This window comes from Bison bison, unplaced genomic scaffold (assembly GCF_000754665.1).
Source record: "Bison bison bison isolate TAMUID 2011002044 unplaced genomic scaffold, Bison_UMD1.0 scf7180017864259, whole genome shotgun sequence".
NCBI lineage: Eukaryota > Metazoa > Chordata > Mammalia > Artiodactyla > Bovidae > Bison > Bison bison.
In genome coordinates, this window is record NW_011494831.1 from 4,796,695 (window position 1) to 4,823,989 (window position 27,295).

At 39.2% G+C, this 27,295-nt stretch overlaps 1 protein-coding gene across 5 annotated transcripts in view; it reads right to left on the reverse strand.

Annotated features, from left to right (window-relative positions):
- Nucleotides 1-1,165: 1,165 nt before the first annotated feature.
- The window catches only part of TTBK2 (tau tubulin kinase 2), a 130,646-nt gene continuing 104,516 nt past the window's right edge, over nucleotides 1,166-27,295 (reverse strand). For all 5 annotated transcript variants that reach the window (XM_010848038.1, XM_010848035.1, XM_010848039.1 and 2 more), the window contains 5 exons: nucleotides 25,010-25,226; nucleotides 22,484-22,695; nucleotides 20,161-20,749; nucleotides 10,503-11,773; nucleotides 1,166-7,998 (listed from right to left, as the gene is read on the reverse strand). In XM_010848038.1, coding sequence (XP_010846340.1) covers nucleotides 7,536-7,998; nucleotides 10,503-11,773; nucleotides 20,161-20,749; nucleotides 22,484-22,695; nucleotides 25,010-25,226 — 2,752 coding nt within the window. In that variant the 3' untranslated portion in view covers nucleotides 1,166-7,535. The remainder of the gene's footprint in view (nucleotides 7,999-10,502; nucleotides 11,774-20,160; nucleotides 20,750-22,483; nucleotides 22,696-25,009; nucleotides 25,227-27,295) is intronic.

Consider the following 27,295-nt stretch of genomic DNA (forward strand, 5'->3'; position numbering starts at 1 on the left):
GGACCGGGGCCGCCGCCGCCGACGGCGGGGCTTCCCCGCACTGAGGCTAGACTTGGGCCTTGGCTCCTGACAAGAGGCCCAGTGGCCTGTCAAGTGCAGCGTGCTGCTGTCGGTGAAGCCGGGCCCCGGCTGCCCTGGCCCGAGGGTGACCTGCCGGGACTCGGGGACGCGGCGGGGAAGATCAAGGGTCCGGGAGAGCGGCCGGACCGTAAAGGTGAACTACTCTCCGGAGAAGATGCCTACATCTACGATAAGCGCATTCTTTTCTTTCAAGTTTTCTAGATTCAATCGTCAGTACCCTAAAGAAATTACGATAAAGTTTGCTTAACTTCATTTTGACCTTGCCTTTCTCAAAAGCTGAGTTTTCAATCCCCTGCCCACTCGTTTTCCAGCACCCACCAACAACTGATCGATCATTTAAGACTTTAAGACGGAGGGGCTTTTTAGGATCCTCAGCCCACAACCCTTAAAAGTGCCGCCACCCTGCACACAGAATCGCCGTCTTTATTATCCCTTATACGTTACACAAGGTTAATAGTTCAGCTACTTTGCAGTTATTAAGTTAATAGGCATACATATGATGAGTTTCTGGTAGCTTGTTATTTCTTAATTTTTTTTATTTCAAAAAATACGAGAATCACCTCTTTGGATGTTGCTGCTCACTGAGAACTCAAGAAAGGGAAACCGGGCTGAGAAAAACAAATGGCACTAATATTTCAGGCCAAACCAAATCAGGAAGGGTGAAGCAGTGCCCGCATGAAAGCCTCCTGAGAGGTCCCTTGGTTCAAAGGACAAGGAAAAAGAGGGGATGCTGGAAAGCAGAAATCACTCCAGTGATACAGGGACGTTTCCTGCAGAGAAGGGAAAAATACCTCCCAACAGCGATACAATGATGGGTTGAAACAGAGCTTTTAACACTTTCAGTTTTATTACATGGGGAACCCTCTCCTCACATCTCTGAACCCTGGTTGTTGTCTGCAGGGGAAATTGAATACCTAGTTTCTATTCCAGCGCTTCTTTTTCTAGGTCACTTCTGGATGTGGTACTGCATTTATAGAACACTTTCTGCTCCCTGTTGATCCTGTGACCTCCGGTGCATTCAATAACCTTTAAATTAGAAAAATATTTCTCACCTCTGAAATCCAAACCATCACACAAATAGAACTAGAGTTTGCATGCGGAATGAATATTTTATTACTAGATTATAAAAATAAAATACAAAATAATTTTAAAACAGAACTTAAAACACTGTACAAAGCTTTAATATGATACAAATGGGAAAATTAAATAAATAATTACACTTTTATGTACAGATGGCCTATACAAAAGCATCATGTTTCTGCCAATACTCGATGTCCTTGGTTGCCTGAGCAAAAATGCATAAAGAGGGCTGCTTGGAGGGGAAAGGGATACAATACAATACCTTTGGAGGTATTTCAAAGAGCAGTTTCTCATCAGTGATTTCATGAAGAGAAAAAAGGGAGAAAACTATGGAACTGTTAAATTACTCTAACTTGTCTTACTCGATGAGTGAATTCTTCTGGTTTGTGGTTCCATCTGATTTAAAAGATGCCAATAGTTAGAAACTTTCAAGATTTACATCTAATTCAAAATTAGGTGCTTCTCAACTCTCTCTTTTTTCCTAAAAGCTGTAAACTTGTAAGTAAATGACCCAATGACATCAGCACTTGGTTATTTTAGGAAAGGAGTCAGGAGGGGAACCAGGAACTGTGCATGAGCAGTGAGGAAGCGTGAGCCTGGGTCATCTGTTTTTTTCGTTACTCAGTTCACAAGTTCACACAATCCAATTTCAGAGCCCCAGTGGTACACATTGTATTTCCTTTAGCTTCCTCTATTTGTATTTCTGAATTAGTGAACTAATTTATCTAACTGATGAATAGTTTAAAAAGAAAAAAATCCCAAGGGCTTTCCCTTCCCTGTGTTGATCCCTAAAATATACTCTGGTAGGTTTGTTTATCCCTTGTGGATGAGAAGAACACCCAGACAGACCCCAGGGATGCTGAAGTTCCATATAGGAATTTTTAAGGATTTGAACTGTATATTTTAAGGGGTGGGGGGGAGGAATATATGGCAGGGGTAGTCTATATAAAAATTAGATTTACCCAGTGTTTTTAACTTGGTGAGTGAACACTTATGTACACAACATGAAACAATATTAAACTACTGAAAAGAAAGAGAAAATTTCCTATCATTAGTGTGTAAAATTATGTCAGCAAGTTCTATAGTCACATGGGCTCAAAGGTCTGCCTCATGGAATCCCATTCTCTCAGTCAAGGAACCCAGAATCCCTGACCCAGAGCATCCATACTGTCACTTCAATTAAAGAGGCAGATCCTGTTAAAGTTTCACAGGGCAATGAAGAAAAAGGCTTCACCTCCTTTACATGTCTCCTTAAGACCAAGAATCCAGCAAAATCTATGGAAATAATCATCAAATCATTACTGAGTAAAGGTTTTTACTTGGCTCTTTAGTGTTTTAAGATTGTGGATCAGGTCAAGGTGACTTTGATCTTGTCACATACTCTGATTCTTGGATCTGCTTAAGGGAAGTAATTAAACATCAAGCTTATGTTAGTTTTAAAATTTGGAACAGATAACCACAACTGAACTAGAAAATATACTGATGGGTCAAGAATATAATTTCAAGAATTTGAGGTGTGTAGCATCCAAATTTCCCTTTAAATCAATAGGGGGATCCTTGTCCCATTTGCTGGAGTTACCTAAGAACTATATGAATTCCCCATTTATTGCCTGCAGTTCTCCCTAGCAGTGCTGGCAAGAGATTCTGCAGTATCCTGAGTCTAACTGGCTTAAATTTCTCATGATTCCAGAGAGACAGCCAAACTCTGGAGAATATCCAATGATATGTTTCCACACTACTCCCACATCCTTGAATTCTATACCAGAGTTCATCCCACTGGATGAAGTGGGACGTCCTAACCACCACCTGGGGTTTCCCATGAACTACTCTTTCTGTATGTCTGTGGATTAGAACTGCCTCTTGTTCCCATCTCTAAGTTAAGGTCTAAATATGCACCTGTGATTCCTGAACTTGGGTAAATATTGACATGTGAGGACTACCACAGTGGTTACATGCCTTAATCCTGAATACTTTGTTAGAACACAGATGATGTTCTGCAAACAACTGTCTATAGTACCAAACTCAAGAAAATTAAACACAGTTGTCATCAACCATTCTATCTCCTCAGTGATACAGGTGCTGAAATCTCTCTCCTTTAGGCAAAGTCCCAACACATGTGTGGTAAATACATATAAACAGAAATGGGCAGATTTTAAAACAATGAATGCATACAACTTCATTCCAAAACACATAAACATGACAAAAGAAATAGTTCCCTGACATATGTCACGCTTTAATATCAGGAATGAAAAAGTTTTAAAATGTGAAAATTCTGACCTTCAAGGCTAAATCTAGACTTATCTACAAATAAATGTGTTTTCAAGTAGCCAAAGTAAGATGCATTTTTCCCTTAAGCCACTAAATTCTGAATTCTAGATCCTTTTTCTCCTATCACCAATTCTAATGTTAGATTAAGAATGTAGTTCCTAGAACAAAGAATCCTCTGCTCTTGAGGGAAGAAGCATCTGTTTTTAATTCAAAGCTATTGGATATATAAAAACTAGTTATGGTTTTAACTATCTGTGTCTGGGTTTATAAAACATGCACCAACATTTTCCTTTGTCAATTAAATATAACCATAGAAACATTCACATAAAAATCTGTGGCCTGGAAGGAATCTCTGATGATTACAGAAGAACCTCAAGTTCCTGTAGTGGCTAAGAGTGACACAGAGAGACACTGCACCCTAGTCCACTGGATTCGTAAGCAGCTGAGATTTGTTTAGTGTTTCAAAAGCAAATACAGAGTGGATAATGGCAACAGTGGGTCTCAATTACCATTTTGCTAGTTATTTAGGACTTGATTAACTTGGCAACTTAAAAAATAAGTTTCACTTCACAACATGCAACTTAAAAACCAGAATGTAACTATGCTGCTGTCAGCAAGGCCGGCTTGCACACCACAGCTGAGAGTAACAGTGTCTATTTAAGACTCACCATTCAAGCGTGTTTATAATCTGTGCTTTACAGTTAAATTTGCTATGACCCAATTTTCATTCTTTGTTCACTATACGTTAGAGTTAAATGCCTTTAAGCTGTGCAAAAGACTGCTGTGTGGAATTTTAATATTTCAAACAATCTATACACCCTGGAGATTTGGCAGCATAATTTAGGAGTAAGCTACCTAAAGAGACTGAGCTATGGCTAATTTCATCTTCTGCTCCACCCAAGTAATTCCAGAGACTGGACAAGGGAGGGTAAGGGCAAGTGTGACAAGGTAACTAACCATTTTGTTGTGATAGGAGAATCTAGGAGGCACTTGGTTTTCAAAAGGTAATTTTAACTTCTTCCCCATACTACTCTTAATATAGTTTGGCTTGACTTTAAAGGATAGCCAAGTCCCTCATTTTAGAATAACCAAACTGGTTCAGAATTACTTGGATGACCTATGTCACTGAAGTGTGAAATATGCCACCACTAAAAAAAATAATAAATTTAAAAAGAACAATAACAACAAAACCCAATTCATTTTCTGTATCATACAGAAATAAAAACAAAAACCCTTGTGCCAAAAGTGCTTTGCTCAGGGCTGCCAACTTCTCTTTTTGGCCCAAGACATCTAAAACCATAGAGGTTTTTTTTTTTTTTTTAAAAAAAGCAGAGTAAATCTCTATACAAGACAGTCCTTTTAAGTGGATATATTGATACATGAGATATAATTAATCTTTTTTGAAAGTATCCAAGCAGAAATATCTTTGGTTAACTCTTTTTCTCTATGTGCAAAATAAAACATTCTTACACAGCAAAGTTTTCTCTCTCTGGATCTTGAGTTTGTCAGTGCCATTTAGAAAAAGGGGCAACACAGTGGAAAAGTTGGGAGAAAAACGGAAGGACTCAAGAGAGAGAGAAAACATTCAGCTGCCATGTTGTCATCACTATCAGGTTTAACTAGCAGAGACGTGCCCGTAAGAAGTGAAATAGCATACTTCATACTGTTTGCAGCCTCATCAGTTTTTCAAATAGTTACCAGAAGCACATTTCTGATTAGAGGGGTCAGGATTTAAAGCTGGCTACTTTTAGCACAATTTTGCTAATACAACAGGAAAAACAAGATAATTTCTTAATTACAGATTACTTCTTACCTCCACCCTGCCCCTGACAAAGTGAGATGAAAAGAGGAAAGCAGAATGGTAATTTTTTAAGAGATTAAAAAAAAATCTATTTATAGTAGACCCATGATTATCAACCCAGGTTATCCACTCTAACCATAGGAGAGAATTATGTGATTAACATGACAAACCTCTGAATCAGTATTACAAGCTGTTCTAGTACTTTTTCCCCTATTAAAATTTTTTAAAAATGAAAATTAAATAACCTATCTTGGCCTGTTAGAGACTGCCAACCTTTGCACTATATACAAGGAAGGCAAAAAGGATCTGAAGTGTCACATGCCAAGAACAGATTTTCAGAAATGAAGATAGGCAAGGCCCAAGTGTACACGAGGCACACAATAAAAAGTAATCTCACCATCTGTGATCTTGAAATTACAAATGGAGAATGAGAAAGAATGAGTTTATATAAGCATATGTTTCTCTATATATTTATAAATATTTATATAATTTACCATGAAGACATGCAAGTAGTGTTTTAGCAACTATTACACAATATAATACAGAAGGATTGGTTTTCCGATATTACAGTTGCTTTAGTTAAACAGCAAATATGTCTTATCTACTGCATTCCTCTGTAGTCTTGAAACTGGAGAGAAATTAAGATGCCACATTATGCTACATTTCTTATGGGAGACCATATATGCCTCAATAGTGTTTTGAATTTTTTGTTTGTTTTTTTCAAAAAGCTCGACACAGATAAAGAGAACAAGAAAAGTTCAGTCAGTGCAGCTTCAGGGCAGCTTTGATGCAGCATTAGAGTATGTTCACCTGGTGAGGAAATATCTTTCTTTTTCTGTTTTCCAATTCAACCATATTAGGTTTGGCAGCAAACACAAGGTCAAAGCAAAAGCACAGATGTTTGCTAGAAGGCAGATTTCAACAGCAAGCAGACCAATTTACCTGACCTTAATGAGGTCTTTACAACACAAAAACTACAAAGTATAAAAGAGCTCATTTAAAAAATCTAGTCTAATTTAACTTTGATTGATTCCTCTTAGCAAAGAGTGAGATCAGAACAAATATGATCCTCCTTACGGCTTTATAAATTAAGATTACGTGTAAATCAGGTCAAGAAGCCCAAATATTCAAACTAAAACACAGGAGAAGCAGGTAATAAAACCTTAAAAGATAAATACTGACCCTAAATTTATTTCCTCAGGTACTCATTCCTTATTGGCTAAACATATAAAATACAAAGTTTGATAATTTTAAGCCTCATCGTACCTAATTTCTTCCTATGTTTCTTTCTAAAGCTCTAAAAGCATAAAGTCACATTCCACAGCGATGTACTTTCCTGTATTGTCTTGGAGGTTAACAGTAGAAAGAGCTGGTACCTAGAATATTTAAGGAAGCAAGGTCTGCTACTCTGGTCAGTTTTCCTTCCACAAGGAGGAAACTAACAGAGGGGAGAGGGTTCTTCTATCTCAAAGAGTATTACTCTATACTCTGTCCCTCTCCCTAAAGCACTAAAGCCTGCAAAGTAGTTCTATTTAGACTTTTCCTTCCTTTACCTAAGTTTCAACAGTTATTTTTCACAATAAAAATATACTAAGAACTGTTGCTCCAAAGATAAATATTAGGAAGTTAAAAATAATTGGATTTTAAATTCTTAGCATGTGCTGCTAAAAGCATATTAGAATGTGTTAAAATAAGAGAGACTGGATCAGGTGCAAACACTAACTTTAAAAAATGTGAAATCCAAGGAGGGTACTAGGAATGACGCAAAGTAAGGGTGTGAACTCTCAATACATTAGATAAACTCACCAGCCCAATGTATCCAAGCACTGGCTCCCCAGCACACACTTCTCACATACTCTTCATACTGGACTTAAAATTTGACTCTCCAAGGTTGGGAAGTTTGGAAAGCAAATACTAGAAGTTTCACTTTTACTATATGATCTTTGAGTAGAGCCTTAAAAAAAAGCAGGCCATACCCCTTAAAATTCCAATCTACCACCTACCTTCAACATTTCTGTTTGGATGGCATCTAAAAACTGAGAGCTCATTTAACCAGTTTCACCCCCTTCAATTTTGCTGGATGGCCCCTTCCTATGCAAAGACACTGATTCCTGATCTGCTTGCTGCCTGCCTTAGGTAATTTCTTATATTTGTATCTTCTTATAAATAATTTATCATGTTACTTTCTTTTGTGAGAGAAGATCAACACTGATTTTTTTCCTTTTTAAATAGACAGTACAGGGACACACATGCATCAGATTTAGGAGGAAGATCGCACACCTTTCAGAGGGCTGCGGCCCAGCTCCTATCTGCTGAGTTTACTGGCTGACTTACTCTTCCCTGGGGGGGCTTTAGTGCTGGCTGAGTGGTGGTGGAAGCTGCCGGATCCTTTCAGGCCATTCTTGCTGGGTTTGCAATGCTCCTGTTGGCAGGACCTCCTGGAGGAGGAAGATCCCGAGTGGCTGGGAGGTGACTTGCTTCTCCCCAGATGTGGGGATGAACTCCTCTGGTCATGGTGGGGCCGTCCAGCCCGAGATGGTGAGGAACTGGATGTGCGAGGCAAGGAAGAGCTTCGAGGAGAGGCACTGGGACTCCTGCGAGGGACAACTGGACTCTTGGGTGGTGTTTTTGGATTGTGAGGGGTTCCTGGACTCTTGCACTGCGTAGTGCTCCGGGGCTTCTGAGATCCATTTTGAAGAATTTGGGCCAGGCGGGAGAAAAGGTCTGAGTCAGAATTGCTACTCCCTAGGACTTTATATCTGCGGAGCCTTAAAAGAACAGAGAATAATTAGTTTCATTTTAATTCACTTCAGTTGAGACTAGAAAGTCACAATGTCCCCAGTCATAATATGTATGTGTGTGTGTGTTAATCGCTCAGTCGTGTCCGACTCTTTGTGACCCCATGGACGGTAGCCCACCAGGCTCCTTTGTCCATGGGATTCTCCAGGCAAGAATACTGGAGTGGGTTGCCATTTCCTTCTCCAATATGTAATATGTATGATGTGAGTCCAAATCAGGAAACAGAGGACGCAGAGTTACTCTTCCATGTATCAGCTGTATAACCCTGGACAAGTTACTTAAGCTCTCCCAACTTTGAATGCGAATATCATCTATCTCACAAGGTTACTGAGCAGTCAAGCGCCGTAAAGGACTGAACTGATGTCGGCCATCCAGAAGCACTACATGCTGTTGGTCCCCTTCCTCTTAGAGCACGTTAGCTCTTCCCATTTCAGGATTCACTTCATGAAATGTCTCTCGCATGTTAGCACATGAGAGAGAGTAAACTATTTTATTTAGGCTTCTAGGACAGGGATTCTACATGCACTTATGCAAACATTAAACTCTACAATATGCCTTCAACACCAACTGTACTCACCAACAGCGGGAACTGCAGATAAAAATATATTTCAACTTCTTTAATAATTTCCAAAAGAAAAGAGTAGTCACTGGTTTCTCTGGGCCTCAGTTTCTGCCCCTCACAATAGCCTGTGATTCAGGAGAGCTGGGTTTGGGGACTGACTGCCTCTCTTACTGGCAACCAAGCTTGGGCCCAGAATTCCAAATATAGAAAATACTCATATGAATAGCAGTGTCTCCTCTGCCCTAAATGTCTTTCTGTCTTGGCCTATCTAAAATCCATTCAGTATAAGAATTTAAACCTCAAACTGCTGACTTGCCACTCCTTACAGAAGGAACCAGAAGAAAAACTTCCAACTTGTACTGGCACCTCAGGATGCAGGGGACATGTATAGCCACATCACCATCGTGGGTCAGAACAAGTTACTGTTTTTTTTTTTTCCCCCTCTAAATTTTCTCTCCTCTTTCTTCCCCATCATCTACCTATACTGACAAATGACGGGAATTCATTCTGGTTAAGCCTAACTTCATGGATCTTATAGTAAAACTAGAAGAATGGAGTAAGACAATGCCTCTGTGCCAGGACCTGTGTGGGAAAGCTGAGTTCCCACTGAATTCCCTGAGTTTCAGGCTGGTCAGCTGTGTAGTATCTGACACAATGCCACATGTTTGGCTTTGTTATCAAGTTACGAAGTTCTTACTTCTAAGGGAGATGCAAAGTTCTAAATAGTAGATGATAATTAAGATTTGGTCTTGAGCTGCAGTCCAAAGCAGCTTAAGCCATAGATATACTATCTCTATTAAGCATAGACACCGAGCAAAAGAGAAGTGGGGGATGTGTGAATACTGTTCATGGAATCATCTTTTTAAAATGTCTCAGCTAAATGACTGCTGTTTATTCATCACCGTTTTTCCTGTTCAAGTTTAGTTCCATGGTCATTTCAAGTCCAATGTTTACCTTCGAACCCGAAAGAAACCCTAAGGCAAGTCAAAACTGAACTTACTTTAGGAAAGGATAACAACTTCTGCTGAGTAATGATACAGATAGAACCTCACTTTAATATACTTCAGAAATCTTTGTAACAGATGGAGGCCTATTGTGTTATCTAAAACAGGCTATAATTTTCATGTAAATTTATTTTGATGTTCACTTTGCTTTTGTTAAAAGACTATCCTTTCACTTTCTTCTCCAAGGGTTTAGACCATTCTACTTTGTGAAAAGTGAGTAATGGCTCCAAGGAAAGTACTCTTAATTGGTTTATTACTTCCCAATTATTTTCCCCTCTTCAAAATAAAATCACTCCCTGGTCAACTACAAATAAGAATATTTCAATAAACAAGCATACCATACAGTAAATATTAAGGCAATATCTTTATTATGTATGGTTGTATATATCATCAGATGTAGGGAAACTCCCTATAGGATTTTATTTAATTCATTATCATCAGGTAAATATAACTGTTACCAGGATCCATTCATCAAATTATAGACAAGTATTCTTCCCTAGAACTTGACATCATAATGACATCTGTTGTAACGGGATTCCGATTAGACAAAACTAGAAAATTACCAACTATCTTGTTAAAATGGACTGGGGAAGAGAACCTTTGTCACATGCTAATAAAAGTTCTTGACATATGCTACCAGATTTCCTCCTCCCAAAACAATTAAGCAAATGTTTTACCCATCTTTCAGATAAGGAAATTTGGGTTCGTACTACTAGAAAGTGGAAGAGCTAAGAATTAACTGAAATCAAACTGAACACTTCAACTACACTGTGCTGTATGGCTTGGGAAAGACAGGGAAGGAAGTAGGTGATCAGAAGCAGGCAATGAAGAAATGAAACCTTTGACATAATCAAGCAGACACAGAAGTCATGCTGCACACTTAACAAAGGAGAGGACACAGCATTACCTGGCTTCTACTCCAGGCCTCATGGGTGGTTTTCCGGGTGGTGGCCGAGGCAAGAACTGAGATGGAATTGAGCTATTGACTTGATCTGTGTTGACCCATGAAACTGGTCTTGGAATTTTGCTCTTTCTGGACTGGGAGATGATGGGTGCCAGAAAGTTGTCTTCGGCTGACCTGCTCAGGTGTGAGTCTGCAGCCAGTCTGGAAAAGGGGGTGAAGACTTCCTCCTCGGAAAAGGGAGCAGGAACAGTGGCTAATCTCTCCTCTAGCAGTTTATCAGAGGCACTTGAGAGGTCCCCAAGGAGAGACCTGAGTTGCCTTTTCTCCACCAGGAGCTTGACGAGGTCTGGCTGGCAAGCTTTCTTTTGGAGGAGCTTTTCTTTTGCAGAGACTGGAGAGGATGAGTCAAAAGTTGAGTCTATCTCTTGTGCTAGAACAGGGATTCGGCTGTGTCTAGTTACAAAGGATGACCTAACCACATCCTTCCGGGATGGGGGACAGTGTTCACTCTCTGAAACAGGATTAAATAGCTCTCCTTTTCTAGGGGCAATTTTCTCTCTCTTACCCTCTTGGTGCAAAAAAGTAGAGAGGTTTCCAGAATGATTGGGCAAGTCTTCACCCTTGATGTCATCCTCAGATATCTTACTTTTTTGCATTGCTGCCACCTGGCCTATCTGCTCTTCAACATATGGGTCAATAACTCGTGGAGATACTTCTGAAGATCCAACTGCCAGAAGCTTCATTATCTCATGATTTTTGTCTTGATTTGGCACCACACTAAAAGTCTGCATCTTTGTCACATCAAGAGGTTCAGTAGTAGCTGAGTGATCCCTTTCCATTGTTACCAAGTCTCCTGGGAGAGGGGAGATCTCAATATAATGCTGCCCTTTACTTAATTTCTCATCTTCATTATCTGACCCTAAAGCAATGCTTTTCTCTTCCAATCCCCTAGGGAGGCCCTCAAATTCTCTCATAGCCAGTCTGTTATGGTCAGGAAGGTCTTTTGGTCCCACGTCTTGGGATCTGTCATACTCTCTAATATTGGGTAACATGTCATGACCAATATGATCTATCTGAAGCCCCAAGTCTGTTCTGCTTCCTCCACTAGGAGGTTCGCCCTCTATCACGACCAAGCCAGAGAAGTTCTCCCTTGGAGAGTAAAGTTCCACAGTGGGCTCAATGGTATGAAGGTCTTTCTTTTCTGGCTGCTGACCATAATGAAAACTTCCTGAAGTTGACTGTGTAGATGCCACGGAAGGTCTTGGAATTGTAATCTGGAGATAGAGGAGAACAAAAGTTAAATGCAATCATGTGGAATTATAAATGATCCATGAGTTGAGATCTGACAGCTCAAATTCTAATTTTTCTAAGAGGAACACAGATCCCAACTGCATTTGCCCAACTCATGCTTCAGGTAAATAATTCTGAATACAAATGCATGGTAGTCATGCTCCCCTGCTCGGAAACTGTGCAGAGCAGCCGTCCTCTAAGCTCATCTCTGCCTTTTCTTCAGCCTGCTCTGTGCTCTGAAGAGTGACTTCTAGTGCCTGCACTGCCCAGGCTCCCTTGTCTTCTGATTTCTGGTTGTGTTTGCCCAATGGGCAGCACCAACAGAGGATCAGAGAACTGGAGGAGAGAAAGATCTGGATGTTTCTTCTCCTGGCTTCCTCCTGAGGGACTGCAGCTTTGGTGGTACATTCTAACACTCCTGGCCACTGCTTCTTTTATAGGGCCCCCTCTCCTATAGATATGACTCTTTCTAGGTTCTGCTAACTGCCCTCTTCCTTCTCTTTCAGGACTCAGAAAATTGAATAGCTCCCTCTATTTCTGTTTCCGTTGGCTCTCTCAAACTCTACCCACACATCTGTAAAAAGGTCCTTTCATTAAATTTTCAGAAAATTCATTAAATTTTCTCCAAGTCCCTTTGAGTGTCCCAGCTATTTCCTGCCAGAATCCAGATACAGGATCACAGGGAAAAATTATTTTAGTTGAAAAACTCCAAATTTACATGCATTTATTGTACCCATAAATTCTGCCAATCAATATTACTGATATTTTCCTATAAGCAAACATGAAGATGTTACTAATATTTTGTATCTTATTTAATTTTTCTTAAGGTCAAGTTTATGATAAATGAAATTCTACCATCCTTCATCATTTCAATTCTATATGAATAAGTTTCAATATTTAGTAAGAATGTCCTTTCTTAAGGACACCTACATCTTCACATTTATTAAAATGTGTAAGGAGGCAGAGAATGTCAACTACATAAACTGGTAAGAAAAAAAACCTTTTTGAGAAAGTAATTCAGATCATTTAATGAAGCCCATTAAGCTCTAATAAAATGAAGGAAATTGCTCTGAAATCAAAGTGAAATGAATTTGGAGCTGTCACGAGAGATTTCACTTAGACCGCACCTCTAGTCCAATGACACTTAAGAAATCCATTTGGCCGGAGTCAGATGAGTTGTTTAGATCTGTTTCTCTGTGTGTCAGGAATACCGTTAGGTTTTAAGAACGTGCAAAGCTTGCCCTAAGCCCAGCCCAGGGAGAAAACACCTTACTAATGGCCTGAATAGCTCCTAAATGGAAACAGTGTCCTGCTAGGCTCTGTCAGGTTGATTAATCAAGACAGGCTGAGTTCAGACATGAATTCTCATGATAAGCCCACACCTGCAATGACCTTGGGAAAGAGGCAGCAAGCGCTGTTGGTGCTGTCGCCCTTCAGAAGTCACCTTACACTGCACCTCTCTTTCATTACACTAGAGGCAGATAGCAAATTGCTAATATTTTTAAAAATGATTTTGAAACTAAAATTTATAGTTAGTTACTCTTCAAAATTACTTTTTAAGACCCGAGAGTGATGGTGATAAGAAAAGCAGATATGAAATGGTATTAAATACCAAATAACTAGGGAGATGACTATATTTACATTCAAAATAAACCAAGTCTTTTCATTATTATATGTAATTTCAAGTACATTAGCCAAAATGAAATCAGCATTATTTACAAAAGTAACATTCCATTGGTCTTCTAGCATTGAAGTTAGGGAATCAATGTAGTTCTGAGCTTAACTCATCTGAATTCAGGACATATGTATATATATGTGTGGTGCGACAAAAGAGGTGATAACCTTGTACACAGAAAAGATATATGAACCACCAGACAGAAGGATTAATTTTCTTGTAAAGATTCTGGGCAATTATGATAAACTGCATAAATTACTGTCATATAATATTTATATAGCACTTTAATTTATAAAATATTCCTAAAATCATTTTTACTGATTCCATTTCATACCTGCTTGGTATTTTAATTGAGTACTTCTACTAACACAAATTTCACAAATGAAGAAAAATAGTAAAAAAAAAAAAAACGTCAGGGACAGGATTCTAGGATTTTGAAAGTCCTTCTTTCAAAGGGAAAGCCTACTGACTTGTGCTACACACTCTTAAATGAAGTCTTGGAAACTGAGTCTGAAAAATAAAACCAAAAAATCCACAAAACATTAAGATGAGCAAAACCAAAGATCAATAGCCGCAGGCAGAAATAAAGAAAGCTAATTCTAAGTATAGATGAAAACAGCTTCCTTAACATTAGACTATAAAGAGACAAAAGCAATTCCTATACTCAGGACATTCTACAAACAGGCTAAATTAACGATCTGCCAGTAAGCCATATGTCTCTTTTAAGGTTTACTTCTCTAATTCACAAACATTTCATTAAGGCATGAATTCAAACATTTCCTTTCTTCTGTTCTTTAATTGTATCAATACACCTTTCTACAAAACTAGAAAATGACCTCAGTCTTTTCCATTTCTTTCATATTTTCTTATTTTTATTAATGCCTAGTCCTGAGTGTGACTAATATCAGTCTCACTACTTTTTAGTTCAGATAAAGCAGCCTCATTATTTTACAGTTACCTGATGTTTAGAACTGGCCACACAGCAAGAGACAAACTGCAAATCAACTCTTTGCACTTTAACTTACAAATTATCCTTTTCCTTTCCTCTCATTCAAGGATAGTAATGCTATTAAGATAATAAAAACTGTGGTAAATTCAACATCCATACCAAATAGTCTCTCTTCCAAATGAAAGCAATGTGGTATATACGAAATATCTATATTTTATTGTTTTCCTAACAAATAATTTAGAAGAGACAGAGGTAGTAATTTATGGGTTCCTACTATAGGAAGAATAACTGAGTTATAGGAACAAATTCCAGGTCTATCAAAGAAATTAAATTTTAACCATTCAAATTTCTTCGGGCTATTCAAATCTCACTGTAGACTTCTTTTCTTTAAAGCATCTTTATATATAATACTTTACACAAGTGCCAAAAACTATGAGTAAAAGTTTTTTTAGAAGTCCCAGAAAAGACACACTGAAATAAGTATTTCTTGGCTGGCCTATAATTATGTATCGCACACATGGCTACAGGATTTAATAGTTTTTAAGCCCCTGAAAGTGTCATTGGAAGACACTTTCAGGATAAATAGAGTCCAACCCTCCCCAACTTCCACAACCTATAGGTTTCTATCACCTCATCTATCATACTTAAATAGTGAGGAGACTCACTGGGCTTTGAATTCTTGACCCCTAGCACTGTACCGGACACACAGCAGATGCTCAGTAAAGGTTGAACATATGAGTAAATCAACACTGGATGCCTGGGCTCCTTCCATGAAGTCTCCTAAGTGACAGTCCAATCTTTCATTTGAACAATTCACAAATGGGCTTTTTTTACTCCCCAAATTGGTCCAACCAGTCTTTAGTCTTTTCTGACTGTTCATAGATTAAATTACACTATCATATATATGTGTGTGTATATATATATAATATAGTTATATACATATAATACATATAATGTATCATGTGTATATATGTGTGTGTGTGTATATATATAATATAGTTATATACATATAATACATATAATGTATCATGTGTATATATGTGTGTGTGTGTGTGTGTATATATATATATATACACACACATATAAATAGTTCTAGAGATGTAAACTCATAGAAACAAAATTTTTCTGTACTTATAATGATCCAAATTTCCAGATCAAAAATAGAAATCCATAGTCAGAGGACACTTAGTTACTCCCTAGTTAATGCACATGCATTCAACTCCCACAAACTCCATTTCAACTCTGTCTGACTCTGCAACCCCATGGACTGTAGCCCACCAGGCTCCTCTGTCCATGGGATTCTCCAGGTAAGAATACTGGAGTTGGCTGCCATGTCCTCCTCCAGGGGTCTTCCCGACCGAGGGCCTGAACCTGTATCTCTTATGTCTCCTGCATTGGCAGTTCTTTACCACTAGAGCCACCTGGTAAGCAATCAACCAGGTGGCAATCAATCCAAAAAGTTTTTACCTTTCCATACTATTAAAGTCTACATCTATCAATATATTACATGGCTCATTCACTTTTCAGTGGAAACTCTGAGTAACTCTGTGAGCTTTAATATAGTCACTCTAGGTGTATAAGGGCTCCAAATATTCAGTGGACACTGGAAAAGTCACACGAAGCTACTATTTCAGGTAAGCTGCATGACCGAACCATCTCTCACATCTTCATTGAGATTTTCACAATTCACAATGCAAGCCCTCATATTTGCAAAGCCTCCTCACTGGCTGCTGCCCCAGCCTTTCTCTCTACATGGCTCGCAAAGACCATGTTACTCCCCTCACTCAAACCTGGCAGTTTCCTGTCCTGCAACCCACATACCTCAGCAGGGCAGGCCAACATCCTTTATCACCTTACTTGTGCAGCTCATCTTCAGCTTCCTTCCTTTGCCCTACCATTCTGGCTTACTTATTTAAATACTCTGAATTTTGGTGTTTCAAGCCTCTGTGCCTTTGTACACTCTGCGATCTTTGCTTGATACCCCTGCATCTCCTTCCAGCAAATGTATCCTTCAAAGCTCTCTTGTTTTTGAAAGTAATGTATCTTCACCGTGGTAAAGACCCTGATGCTGGGAAAGACTGAGGGCAAGAGGAGAACAGGGCAACAGAGGATGAGATGCTTGGATGGTATCACTGACTCAGTGGACAGAAGTTTGAACAAACTCTGGGAGACACTCAGGGAAGCCTGGTGTGCTGCAGTCCATAGGGTCGCAAACAGTCAGACGCAACGTAGTGATCATACAACAATGGTACATAAAATCAGAAAATAAGAGACAATTAAAACACCCAACATTGCATGCTCCTGTCCTAGGCAGATTTATCTATATCGTCATTTGTGTACACGGCTCCACCACAATCATGGACTGCAGCCTACCAGGCTCCTGCGTCCATGGAGTTCTCCAGGCAAGAGTACTGGAGTGGGGTGCCATTGCCTTCTCCAATTGTTTATCCCTAAGCTATAGCATAAAACCTGGAACTTAGCAGACACTTAATAAATTGAAGGACTGAAAAGAACAGAATTAAGGCAATGTAATCAACTGCTGACCTGAATCTCCCAGTACTGGTATTAGTAATTCCTGTAACACAGTCAAGAGTAATCCTCTTAATAGATGCTGACAGACAGACAGATTACAAAAATATTATGTGACTCTTCTTGTCCTGCTCCCTCCCTGTGCATTATTTTACACCCCCAACCCCTTCTTTCTTCTTCTCAACGTCTGAGAAAAAAGTCAATGAGTAAAGTTCTTCAGTATATTACAGTCCCCTGATATAAGGAAAGGTTGGTCTGTGTGACTAATAGAATATGGCAGCAAGATGATTGCCCCTTCTGAGATTAGGTTATAAAAGACAGTGTGGCTTCTACCTTGGTGGAGGGTGTTCTCTCTACCACCAAGCCTCCCCCATCTCTGTCTCTCTCTCCCCACTCACTGAAAAAGCCAGCTGCCATGTTAAGTATGGAAAGCCTGAGTGCTGAAGAACTGAAGCCTCTGGCCAACACTCAGTGAGGAACTGAGGCCTGCAAACAGCTACGTGGATGGCCTTGGAAGTGGATCTTCCCAGCCCAGTCAAACCATAGATGATTTTCCTGGCTAAGAGCTTGGTAGCAACCTCATGAGAAACCCTGAGCCAGACCTAACAGAGTAACAGACCTGTACTCCCAACCCTCAGAAAAAGTGTGAAATAACAACTACTGTTTAAACAGTATTCTCGCCTGGAAAATTCCATGGACAGAAGAACCTGGAGTGCTACAGTCCATGGAGTTGCAAAGGGTCAGACACAACTGAGCTAAATTTGGGGTACTTTGTTACATAGAAATAGGTAACATATAGGTGGTATTATGAGAAGGCAATGGCACCCCACTCCAATACTCTTGCCTGGAAAATCCCATGGACGGAGGAGCCTGGTGTGCTGTAGTCCATGGGGTCGCTAAGAGTTGGACACAACTGAGTGACTTCACTTTCACTTTTCACTTTCATGCACTGGAGAAGGAAATGACAACCCACTCTGGTGTTCTTGCCTGGAGAATCCCGGGGACGGGGGAGCTGGGTGGGCTGCCCTCTATGGGGTCACATTGAGTCAGACACGACTGAAGTGACTTAGCAGGTGGTATTATTATTCTCCAGTCACATTTATACTGTTTGCAAAGTAAAATGAAGCATTGTCTTTCTAAAGGACTGTCTAGAACCAAGAGATCATGTGGTACAATCTGCCACAATATTCTGTAAGGAAAAACCCCTCCATTTCCACATTAAGACCCAAGTGCAACTTCTCCCTACCAACAGTGATTACCCAACACCACGTGAAACCGGTCACCTTCTTTCCTACAATCACTGCCATTCTGGTCCAGCAGTCAGACCTTTTTCAGAGCAGTTATTTTAGTTTCCTTCTCTATACTTGTTCATTTATGCCAGCTTAATTTTGCCTCTCCACTTGTTAATCAAAACATAATGTAATATCTCTCCTATAAACCAAAGTTAAGTCTTATTTTGCCCCCTGTAAATCTATGTTGTTCAGCATCTTTTTAGAAATGATTAGTAGTGTGTTCAACTTCATCATCATTTACCCTGATGGGGAAAAAACCTAATTTCCAAAAACAACCCCAAACCAATTTCTTTTCAATCTAGCAAATTTATCCATCTTTCAAAATATATTATCTAAAAATTTTATACATGCTATGTGATAACTAGTGGTTTCATGTGTATGGATAAGGAAAGCCCTAAACAAAGTTCATAAATCTGTGCTAAGAAACAGAATTAAAAAGAGCTGAAGTTCTCATCAGTTAATATTCTAGCTATACTTGTAACACAGATAAACTCTGCCTTGCCTATTTTCATAGCTCTTACATACTTTAAGATACCATGACATTTTCCTTTCACATTATCATAACAAACAAGCAAGCTTGAATGAAAAAGATATAAACTGTTTCCCATCAGGATATGTCATAATTTAAAATATTCACATAGAATGGTAAAGTGCGTTTTATCATACTATCTAAGCTAGAGCATATAAACAAAGCTACAAAAGACCTAGAGAGACTAACTGGTAGTATTCCCTATTTAATATGTCTGCCATTAAGACAGAAGCAGATATACCTGCTCTGGCCTAAGATTTGCATACAGTTCCTTACTGCCTCTGGATCTAGCTTTTGTGGGTCTCACGTAGTCAGAGGGCACCAATGCTTACTGATAAGAACAGGGTAACAGGTATCCCCATCTAAATGCCCAGACTTAGTGCAAAGAGTAGAGTTTCCTCAAAATGTTCCTTTGAAGGCCTGTATCAGAATTATCTTCAACTGCTTGTTAAAATGCAGATTCCTGGGTTCTCACTCTCCCAGACCTCCTGAAGCAGAAGCTATGGAAGTGAGGCTGGGACTCTATTTTGGGAACAATGGACATTAAAGGTGGAGAACTATCAAAATAAAAATTAAATGTGGAAAAAAGGTAGGAAAACCACGTTTAAAAGGGATGTAAAATATGAGGAATTTCTGGGTGAATGTTATGTAGAAGAAACAAAAAATGATACCTAGTAACAGTGTACAGTATAAAGTATAAACCATGAATGGTTAAATATATGCCATCTTTCATATAAAATATAAGAATTTCTAAAATTACAAATTTTAAAAAATCATTATTATATATACACACACAGATACTTCTAAGGGTCTAATTATGTTATTCTGAAATTAGGTTATAATGACATTTCACATATTAGGTTGTTTATCCTGCTAGAAAACACTTGAGAAATTTCACATTGGGAGATTAACTACAGAACTTAGCCCAGACATCATTCCCTTACAGTGAAACTGAAAGTTGCTCAGCTGTGTCCCACACTTCGCCACCCCATGGACTATACAGTTCATGGAATTCTCCAGGCCAGAATACTAGCATGGGTAGCCTCTCCCTTCTCCAGGGGGGTCTTCCCAACCCAGGGATCGAATCCAGGTCTCCCGCAATGCAGGCAGATTCTTTACCAGCTGAGCCACAAGTATGGAAGCCACAAGCTGGAAGCCCAATAATACTGGAGTGGGTAGCCTATCCCTTCTCCAGTGGATCTTCCTGACTCAGGAATTGAACTGGGGTCTCCCTGCATTGCAGGCGAGTTCTTTACCAACTGAGCTATCAGGGAAGCCCCATTCCCTTATACCCATGTGCCAAACTTAGGCCTCCACTGAGAAATCTTAGTTGATATATCCTGTTTTAATAGCACCTTGAGTGGATGACAGAAAAATGACAGGAGCAAATAACTTACCGCTGTAAGGGGTCCTTCCGCTTGTGCCTCCATTGGACTTGTGGGTGTCACTGTGATAAACTGACTAGCAGCTCCAGCCTGGAATTCTAGCCTATCTATATATTGCTCTGAAACAGCCGTGGCAGGGCATTCCCCAGAAAGCACAAAGACCACACCTGAGGTTTCCTTCTTTAAATGATCATTTTCTGCCCAAGGACCCAGTTGGAGCTTTTCATCTTGAGGCGACTCCTCTAAGACTTGGAGGACTTCGGGCTCCTCATCAGAAGGGCTTCCAGTTGTTTTAGGGCCTAAAGCCTCATTTGTCCTAAAGTCCTGAAGGTCCTGTTCCTTGTCCACAATCACCCATTCTTTGGAATCAACCTCCTGCTTGCAGGAGCTCAAGTTAACGGCTACAAATCCATTGCTGCCACCACCGTCTGCCTGCTCAGGAGTGTTGACCGAGGCAGGCTTGGAAGCATCTGGAAGATATTCTTCATCATAGTGCCAGATGTGGTCTGCACGGGACACAGCTGGAACACAAGGCTTATGAAGCAGAGCAGGGAGAGTAGATTCTTTTCCTGCACTGGGATCTTTCTGCATTTTCTCCAAGCTTAAGAAAATGAGTACAAGTTACTTACTTGTCCTAGGGAAAATACTTACTATATAACCTATATGCTCTATACAGAACTAATATTTACCAATAGATGAAAGAAAACAATACGGATAAAGCATTAGGAACATTTCACAAGCTAATAATGCTCTTCCCCACCTGTCATAATCCTGTTTTGGAAGACAGAGCCCATGGGAGGAAGATGACTCTCCTGTTGCCAGGCAGGAGAATCTTAACCAGGTTAACTAGGGTGACTTGTGTGATCCATTTCATCTTTGCTTTGCCAAGGCAATCACACTGCCCTCTTCTGTCTGCTCTGAGGGACTGTGGGAAAACTTACCATGGGCTTTTGCCTCAGCAGAGGCCCTAAAAAAAGGAAATGAGGACGCCAATATGCATCAGGCAAATACCTTCTGAACTTGTTTTGTCTTCAGAGAGGTATATAAATATATATTCATCCATATAAACTCCTCCAAAGACAGGGCTAGGCAACAATGAGACGGGTGGTATTTGGCTGCACTGGCTTCTGAGAACTGCTCTTACCTGCAGGGAAGCAGCTGAAGCAATACCCTGTTCCTCTCCTTTGTAATTAGGTGCTTCACTTCCTTCCACTGTTCCCAACTCATTCCAGGTTTGGCTTGAGTTCATTTTCTCAGAGTACTTCTGTTCTCAACTCTGTCTTGTCTCTCAGCTCTTCCCTCAGCATGGACCCTCTTTTAGCTCCATTCTTTTGTCAGACTAATTCTTTCCCAAACTAAGCTTTTATCCCTATTACACTTTTATTTTTATTCCCAATCTCATGAACAACTGAAAATGTTAAACACTGCCTCAGCACATCCTTTTGATCGCATCACCGTAGACACAAGCTTACATCACATAGCTGTGAGAATGAATGAGTACCACGTGAAGAATACACAGCTATGAAGTACTGCTTAGGTGGAAGCCAGACTAGACTAGTCCAGAAGTGGCTGAACTGTCTTCAGACACCATAAGTACTATGTTAGTCAAATACATGGTACTTCTAACTCATGTTTCATTACTGATAGTAGTCACCAGGGATATATTGAAGGATGTTACTATTATTAAAGCCTTCTATAACTCAAAAATATATCTGAAGTTCTTTTCCAAGTTTTGTTTCAGTTTTTTTTTAAATCACAAATGGAGATAATGGGCCTTATAACCATGAACTACAAACAGTGGTTACCTATGTATATACCTCTCCAAAGTTCCATCTTTCCTTTTGTCTAGGTAGAACGATAAACAATCACATCTCTTTCTCTTTTTCCTATAGCATTTATTCATAGAAGGCTTTCATTGAATTGAACTGCCTATCACTTGTATATATATTACGTTTCCCCCTGCTTCATGTACTCTTCCACCTTCTTGCCTATTGCCATCTTTCCTAGGCCCTCTCTAACTTACACTCCTCCATTCCAATAAGAGAGATTACCTTCCAAAGTCACTTCAAAATGTTAATTTAATTCCTACCTAGTCTTAGGAAGTTACCAGCTCCCATGGCCAAAGGCTCTATGTTACAGGACTGGGAACAATATTAGAAAGAGAGTCACATTAAGAATGAGAATGTTAACTAAAAAACATGGATGACGATGGCACCTTTATCAAATCAGCATTACAAAAATGCAAGAACTCCTTATTTGAAAAATTTTACATAATAGAAATTAATAATAACAATAGTATTTTAGTTGCTTTGAAAAAAGAAAAATCATTTTATACCAGGTCTCAAGAAACTTGTCAGTATCTGGCTTTGGTTCCAACGCCAGGCGTTTCTCCAGCTCAAAGCTGTGGATAGAACGTAACTTTCGCACCAATGGAACATCTCTGTCTGGCTGAGTAATCTCTGAGCGGACACGAATTGGGGAACCAAGGCTTGGAGCATTCAGAATACCATTTGCTTGACCATGGCTGTTTTCCTCTTCAGTAGCAGCCTAGGCAAAACATTAAAGAAAACCATGAAAAACATTCTAGTCACTATACATGGTAGGAATCACTGAAGTCTTTCAATATAAACAAGTGTTTGAGATGTATTTTTCAGAAGATTAGGGTATTTTGGCCAGTTTAATTCATTACTATTAGACTATTAACCCTTTACTAAATAAGTTTTCTAAATTTATTCTCAGATTCAGTATTTTAGTGTTTTATATTTTGGTGAAATAGTGTCATTTGTAGCAACATGGATGGACCTAAAGATTATTATACTAAGTGAAGCAAGTCAGATAGAGAAGACAGATGCTGTATGATATCACTTTTATGTGAAATCTGAAATATGACGCACATCAACTTATCTATGAAACAGAAAGACTCACATGGAGAACAGACTCATGGTTGCCAGGGGGAGGGGGTAGGGGAAGAGGTGGAGTGGTAAACTGGGGTTAGTAGATGCAAACTATTATGTACGGAATGGATAAACAACAAGGCCCTACCGCACAGCACAGAGAACTATATTCAGTATCCTATCATAAACCATAATGGTGAAGGATATTTTAAAACTAATATATATATATATACGCATGCAGAACTGAATCACTTTGCTGTACCGCAGAAATTAACACATTATAAATCAATTATACTTCAATTTAAAAAACAAAACAAAACAAAAAAAACAACATGAGTTAAAGAAAGAGAAAAAAGAACAGTTTGCTCCCAGGAATTCCCTGGTGGTCCTGTGGCTAGGACTCAGAGCTTTCACTGCCTTGGGTCCAGGTTCAATCCAAGACTGGGCAACTAAAATTTCCACAAGCCAAACAGACAAAAACAAAAGAGGAGTTTGCTTCTGGTACTATAAAGACAGACAGAGGTGACACTACAAAAATCTGACACCAACTTCCTGACTACTTTTCACTACTTATTCCTGATTACTACTAGTCCAGAATGGAGAAGGAAATGGCAACCCACTCCAGTATTCTTGCCTGGAAAATCCCATGGATGGAGGAGCCTGATGGGCTACATACAGTCCACAGGGTTGCAAAGAGTTGGACATGACTGAGTGACTTAACTTTCACTTTCAATAGTCCAGAAAGTTCTAACCAAACAGCCAGACACACAGGGGAGCACGTCACATCAACGCAGAGAACGTTTCTGCAAATAACTCTCATATTCTGCTACTTTTTAAAAATTATATAGTTTGAAAATATAGTATGTATTGTCCAAAGATAGGCCAAGCTCCTTAGAAGTGATCACTAAAATTCTTTTTAGGCTATATTTCCCATTCACCAAGAATGACTAGCCAACTTTCTATCAATCTTGTTAACAGATATGAGCCAGGAGTCTCATTTTACACCTATAAATGTTAACCTCCTTCCCAACGAAATCATAAAAAGAGGACGTACCAAAAACTAACTTATTTGTAATTCACTGTCCCTCAATCCCATTTATCTTCATCTTATTGTCCATGAAAATAGAAATGACCAGAAACAATAAAACTGAAGAGAAATTTAAAGACAATCTACCCCAAGATAGTATACTAAAAATCATTTAATGCAGAAATCTATATCTCTCCCCATACTTACAAGTGGAAAGTGAAAAAGTGAAAGTGAAGTCGCTCAGTCATGTCTGACTCTTTGTGACCCCATGGGCTGTAGCCCACCATGGACTGTAGCCTACCATGGGCTCCTCAGTCCATGGGGTTTTCCAGGCATGAATGCTGGAGTGGGTTGCCATTTCCTTCTCCAGTGGATCTTCCTGACCCAGGGATCGAACCCGGGTCTCCCGCATTGTAGGCAGACGCTTTACTGTCTGAGCTACCAGGGAAGTTCACCTGGTTCCAGTTCTAATGAAGAAAAAATCATGTTACTTATTCAAAATGCACTTTGCCAGTTCATGACCAATTTGATGCTTTCCACTTCCAATCCTCATTTCCTCTCCTCCATTTGAGACCGTTTTCAGAATGAACACTTAGACATCCATTAGTCTCCACTATGGAAGAGGGCCAGAGTCTTGCCGTTTTATTTGGAAAGACCATTAAATTCTGTTCTACAGATGTATCTTCTTTTAGACTCCGCCTCTGGTTATTTTTTTAAAACTACCTTCATTTTCCACAAAATATAAGATGAAGATTTTTTAATGTCCACACCTGAATGCTATGGGCAAAACTAACCAAAAAATACTGCAATCATTAATATATAAATAACTAGCAACAGAGTGTTCTACTTATTCAAAATTGAGAATCATGATACTCTGCTAAACCAATAGGAGAAAAATGAGACAGAGATACATATCATTTCCTATGCAAGAAATATGCACCTTACAAATCCCAAGCTTTATCTTATTCCTGTTGGTATCCATCTCTTCCCAGACATCCTTCTCCTGGGGACGAGGGTGTCCCAGGGACCCGGGTACTTTATCTGGTGACACACCAACAGGGATGCCATTTTCTCCATCACTAAGCTGTTCATCTGGAAACACCTCATCTGTATTTTCTCGAAGCATGTCTCCTGGGATGGGAGTGGCGTTGGCAATTCTGAAAGTGATAAATGAAAAAAAGGAAGAAAAAAGCGCAAAAGTTTAAAAACACCAGAATCAAAAATTACTATGGGACTATCCTACATTTTGTTTCTAGATTTAAATGATGAAGTCTATACATAATTAAGAAAATAGAAGAAAACAAAAACCTCAGAAACTTAGGGCATGCCAATTCTACAAAATAAACAGCATTTTGATCAACAGAACTTTCAAGCTGATTTAAAAACACAAATTCTGATACAATAACTCTCTAAGTTAGCAATCACTTTAAAAACATTTATTTTCTATTGACTCTTTGTGAATTTTAATTTTTCTATTCTTAACCTATTTTTCTTAGAGAATAACAAAAACTATAAAAAGAAAAATATTGTGTTATGATTCTTGCCTTCGAGGGGAAACAAGAAATTTTCTAACTATACAGGTCATATGGTTCTGTATGAACTGACCAGGAACAAACTAGAAAGTATTAATTGGCATTTGTCCATATGTTCTTTCAAAGTAATTTCATGTCCAATTTACATAGTTGGTCATCACTCCCCAAGACTTCTGGCCCACGAAGGGCTTTTCTTGTTCTCAGTTAATAACTCATAAGTGATCAGGCCCCTGCTGGGTCTGATGTTCTATAACTAGTATGTTCTACTTTATAGACTATAGTTTATTTGTTTTTTTAATATTGCTGACTGAACATAACATTTAGCACACAGCAAAACCTTTTCTTAAGAGGGATCTGCAATGTCTAAAAGTAGGAAAAAAAATGCCTTCAGCAGATTATATTGACGCACACAATTATGAGTGGGAAAATAGATGTCTTCTCAGTGAACCACTCTAAAGGCCCAAGTGTTATAAATATGTCATGCTGTGAGAATAAGAAAGATATATGTGACAGGAGCACACGGCCTGTGTTTGCAGGCAAGGTATAAATTATAGAAGCAGATTAGGGGTAAACATTAAGAAGATATACGGAAGAATTGGATAGATGTCAAGACAAGTAATGAGACTGAACATCCTTTTCATGCCCTTTCCCATAATATAAGGTAGGAGTCGGCAAATTAGGGCCTATGAGCCAAATCTGTTCATCTACTTGTGTAATACTATGTGTGGCACATGGGCATGCTCATTTGTTTACACACTGGCTATACTACCTTAGCACTACAGAGGCAGTGGTGGTGGTGACAGACAGCAGAGCCCACAAATACTCATCTGGCCCTTAGTTACGAGCTAAGGCTTGCTGACTCCTGATCTAAAGCATCCTCTTACCGTCTACACTTTCACCCTCTACAAAGAGCTAAGAGTTGTGGGACACAAATTATCGTTTTTTCTCTTTAACACTGATTCTCTAGGGTTTTCCAGGTATTCGACCATATCATTTGCAAAGAGAGAAAACTCAGAGGTCAGTGAAGTTTTTTTCAAAGAGCCAGATAGTAAATAGTAGGCTTATGGGTCTAATACTTTGCAGGCAAGATGGATACTAAAATGAGTAGACAAATGTATGATGAAAAATAAGTATATTCAAACAGCCTCAAAGTATCCTGAGTAGTAAAACACAAAGTATTACTGAGTAGTAAAACACAAAGGGAAAAACAGCAACTTTATGGTAAAAAAACCTAACACCACCTTAACCAGATTACCAACATTAGTATCATCAGTAATAAGACATCTTGACATTACGTATCTCCTTATTCAATGCTATCAAGTTTCCCCTTATTTTGGCTTTAAATGTATCCCACAGATTCTGATATGTACTGTTTTAGTTATCAATATTTTTATACAATTTCAGTTTCCATTTCCCCTTTTATCCTAGGGTAGTTTGATAGAAGGTTTTTACGTTTCCAGGTGGAAGGGCCTTTGACACTTTTTTGTTAGTAAATAATAGATGGGCTCGATAAAGGACAGAAATGGTATGGACCTAACAGAAGCAGAAGATATTAAGAAGAGGTGGCAAGAATACACAGAATAACCTTGCAAAAAAGATCTTCACGACCAAGATAATCACGATGGTGTGATCACTCACCTAGAGCCAGACATCCTGGAATGTGAAGTCAAGTGGGACTTAGAAAGCATCACTAC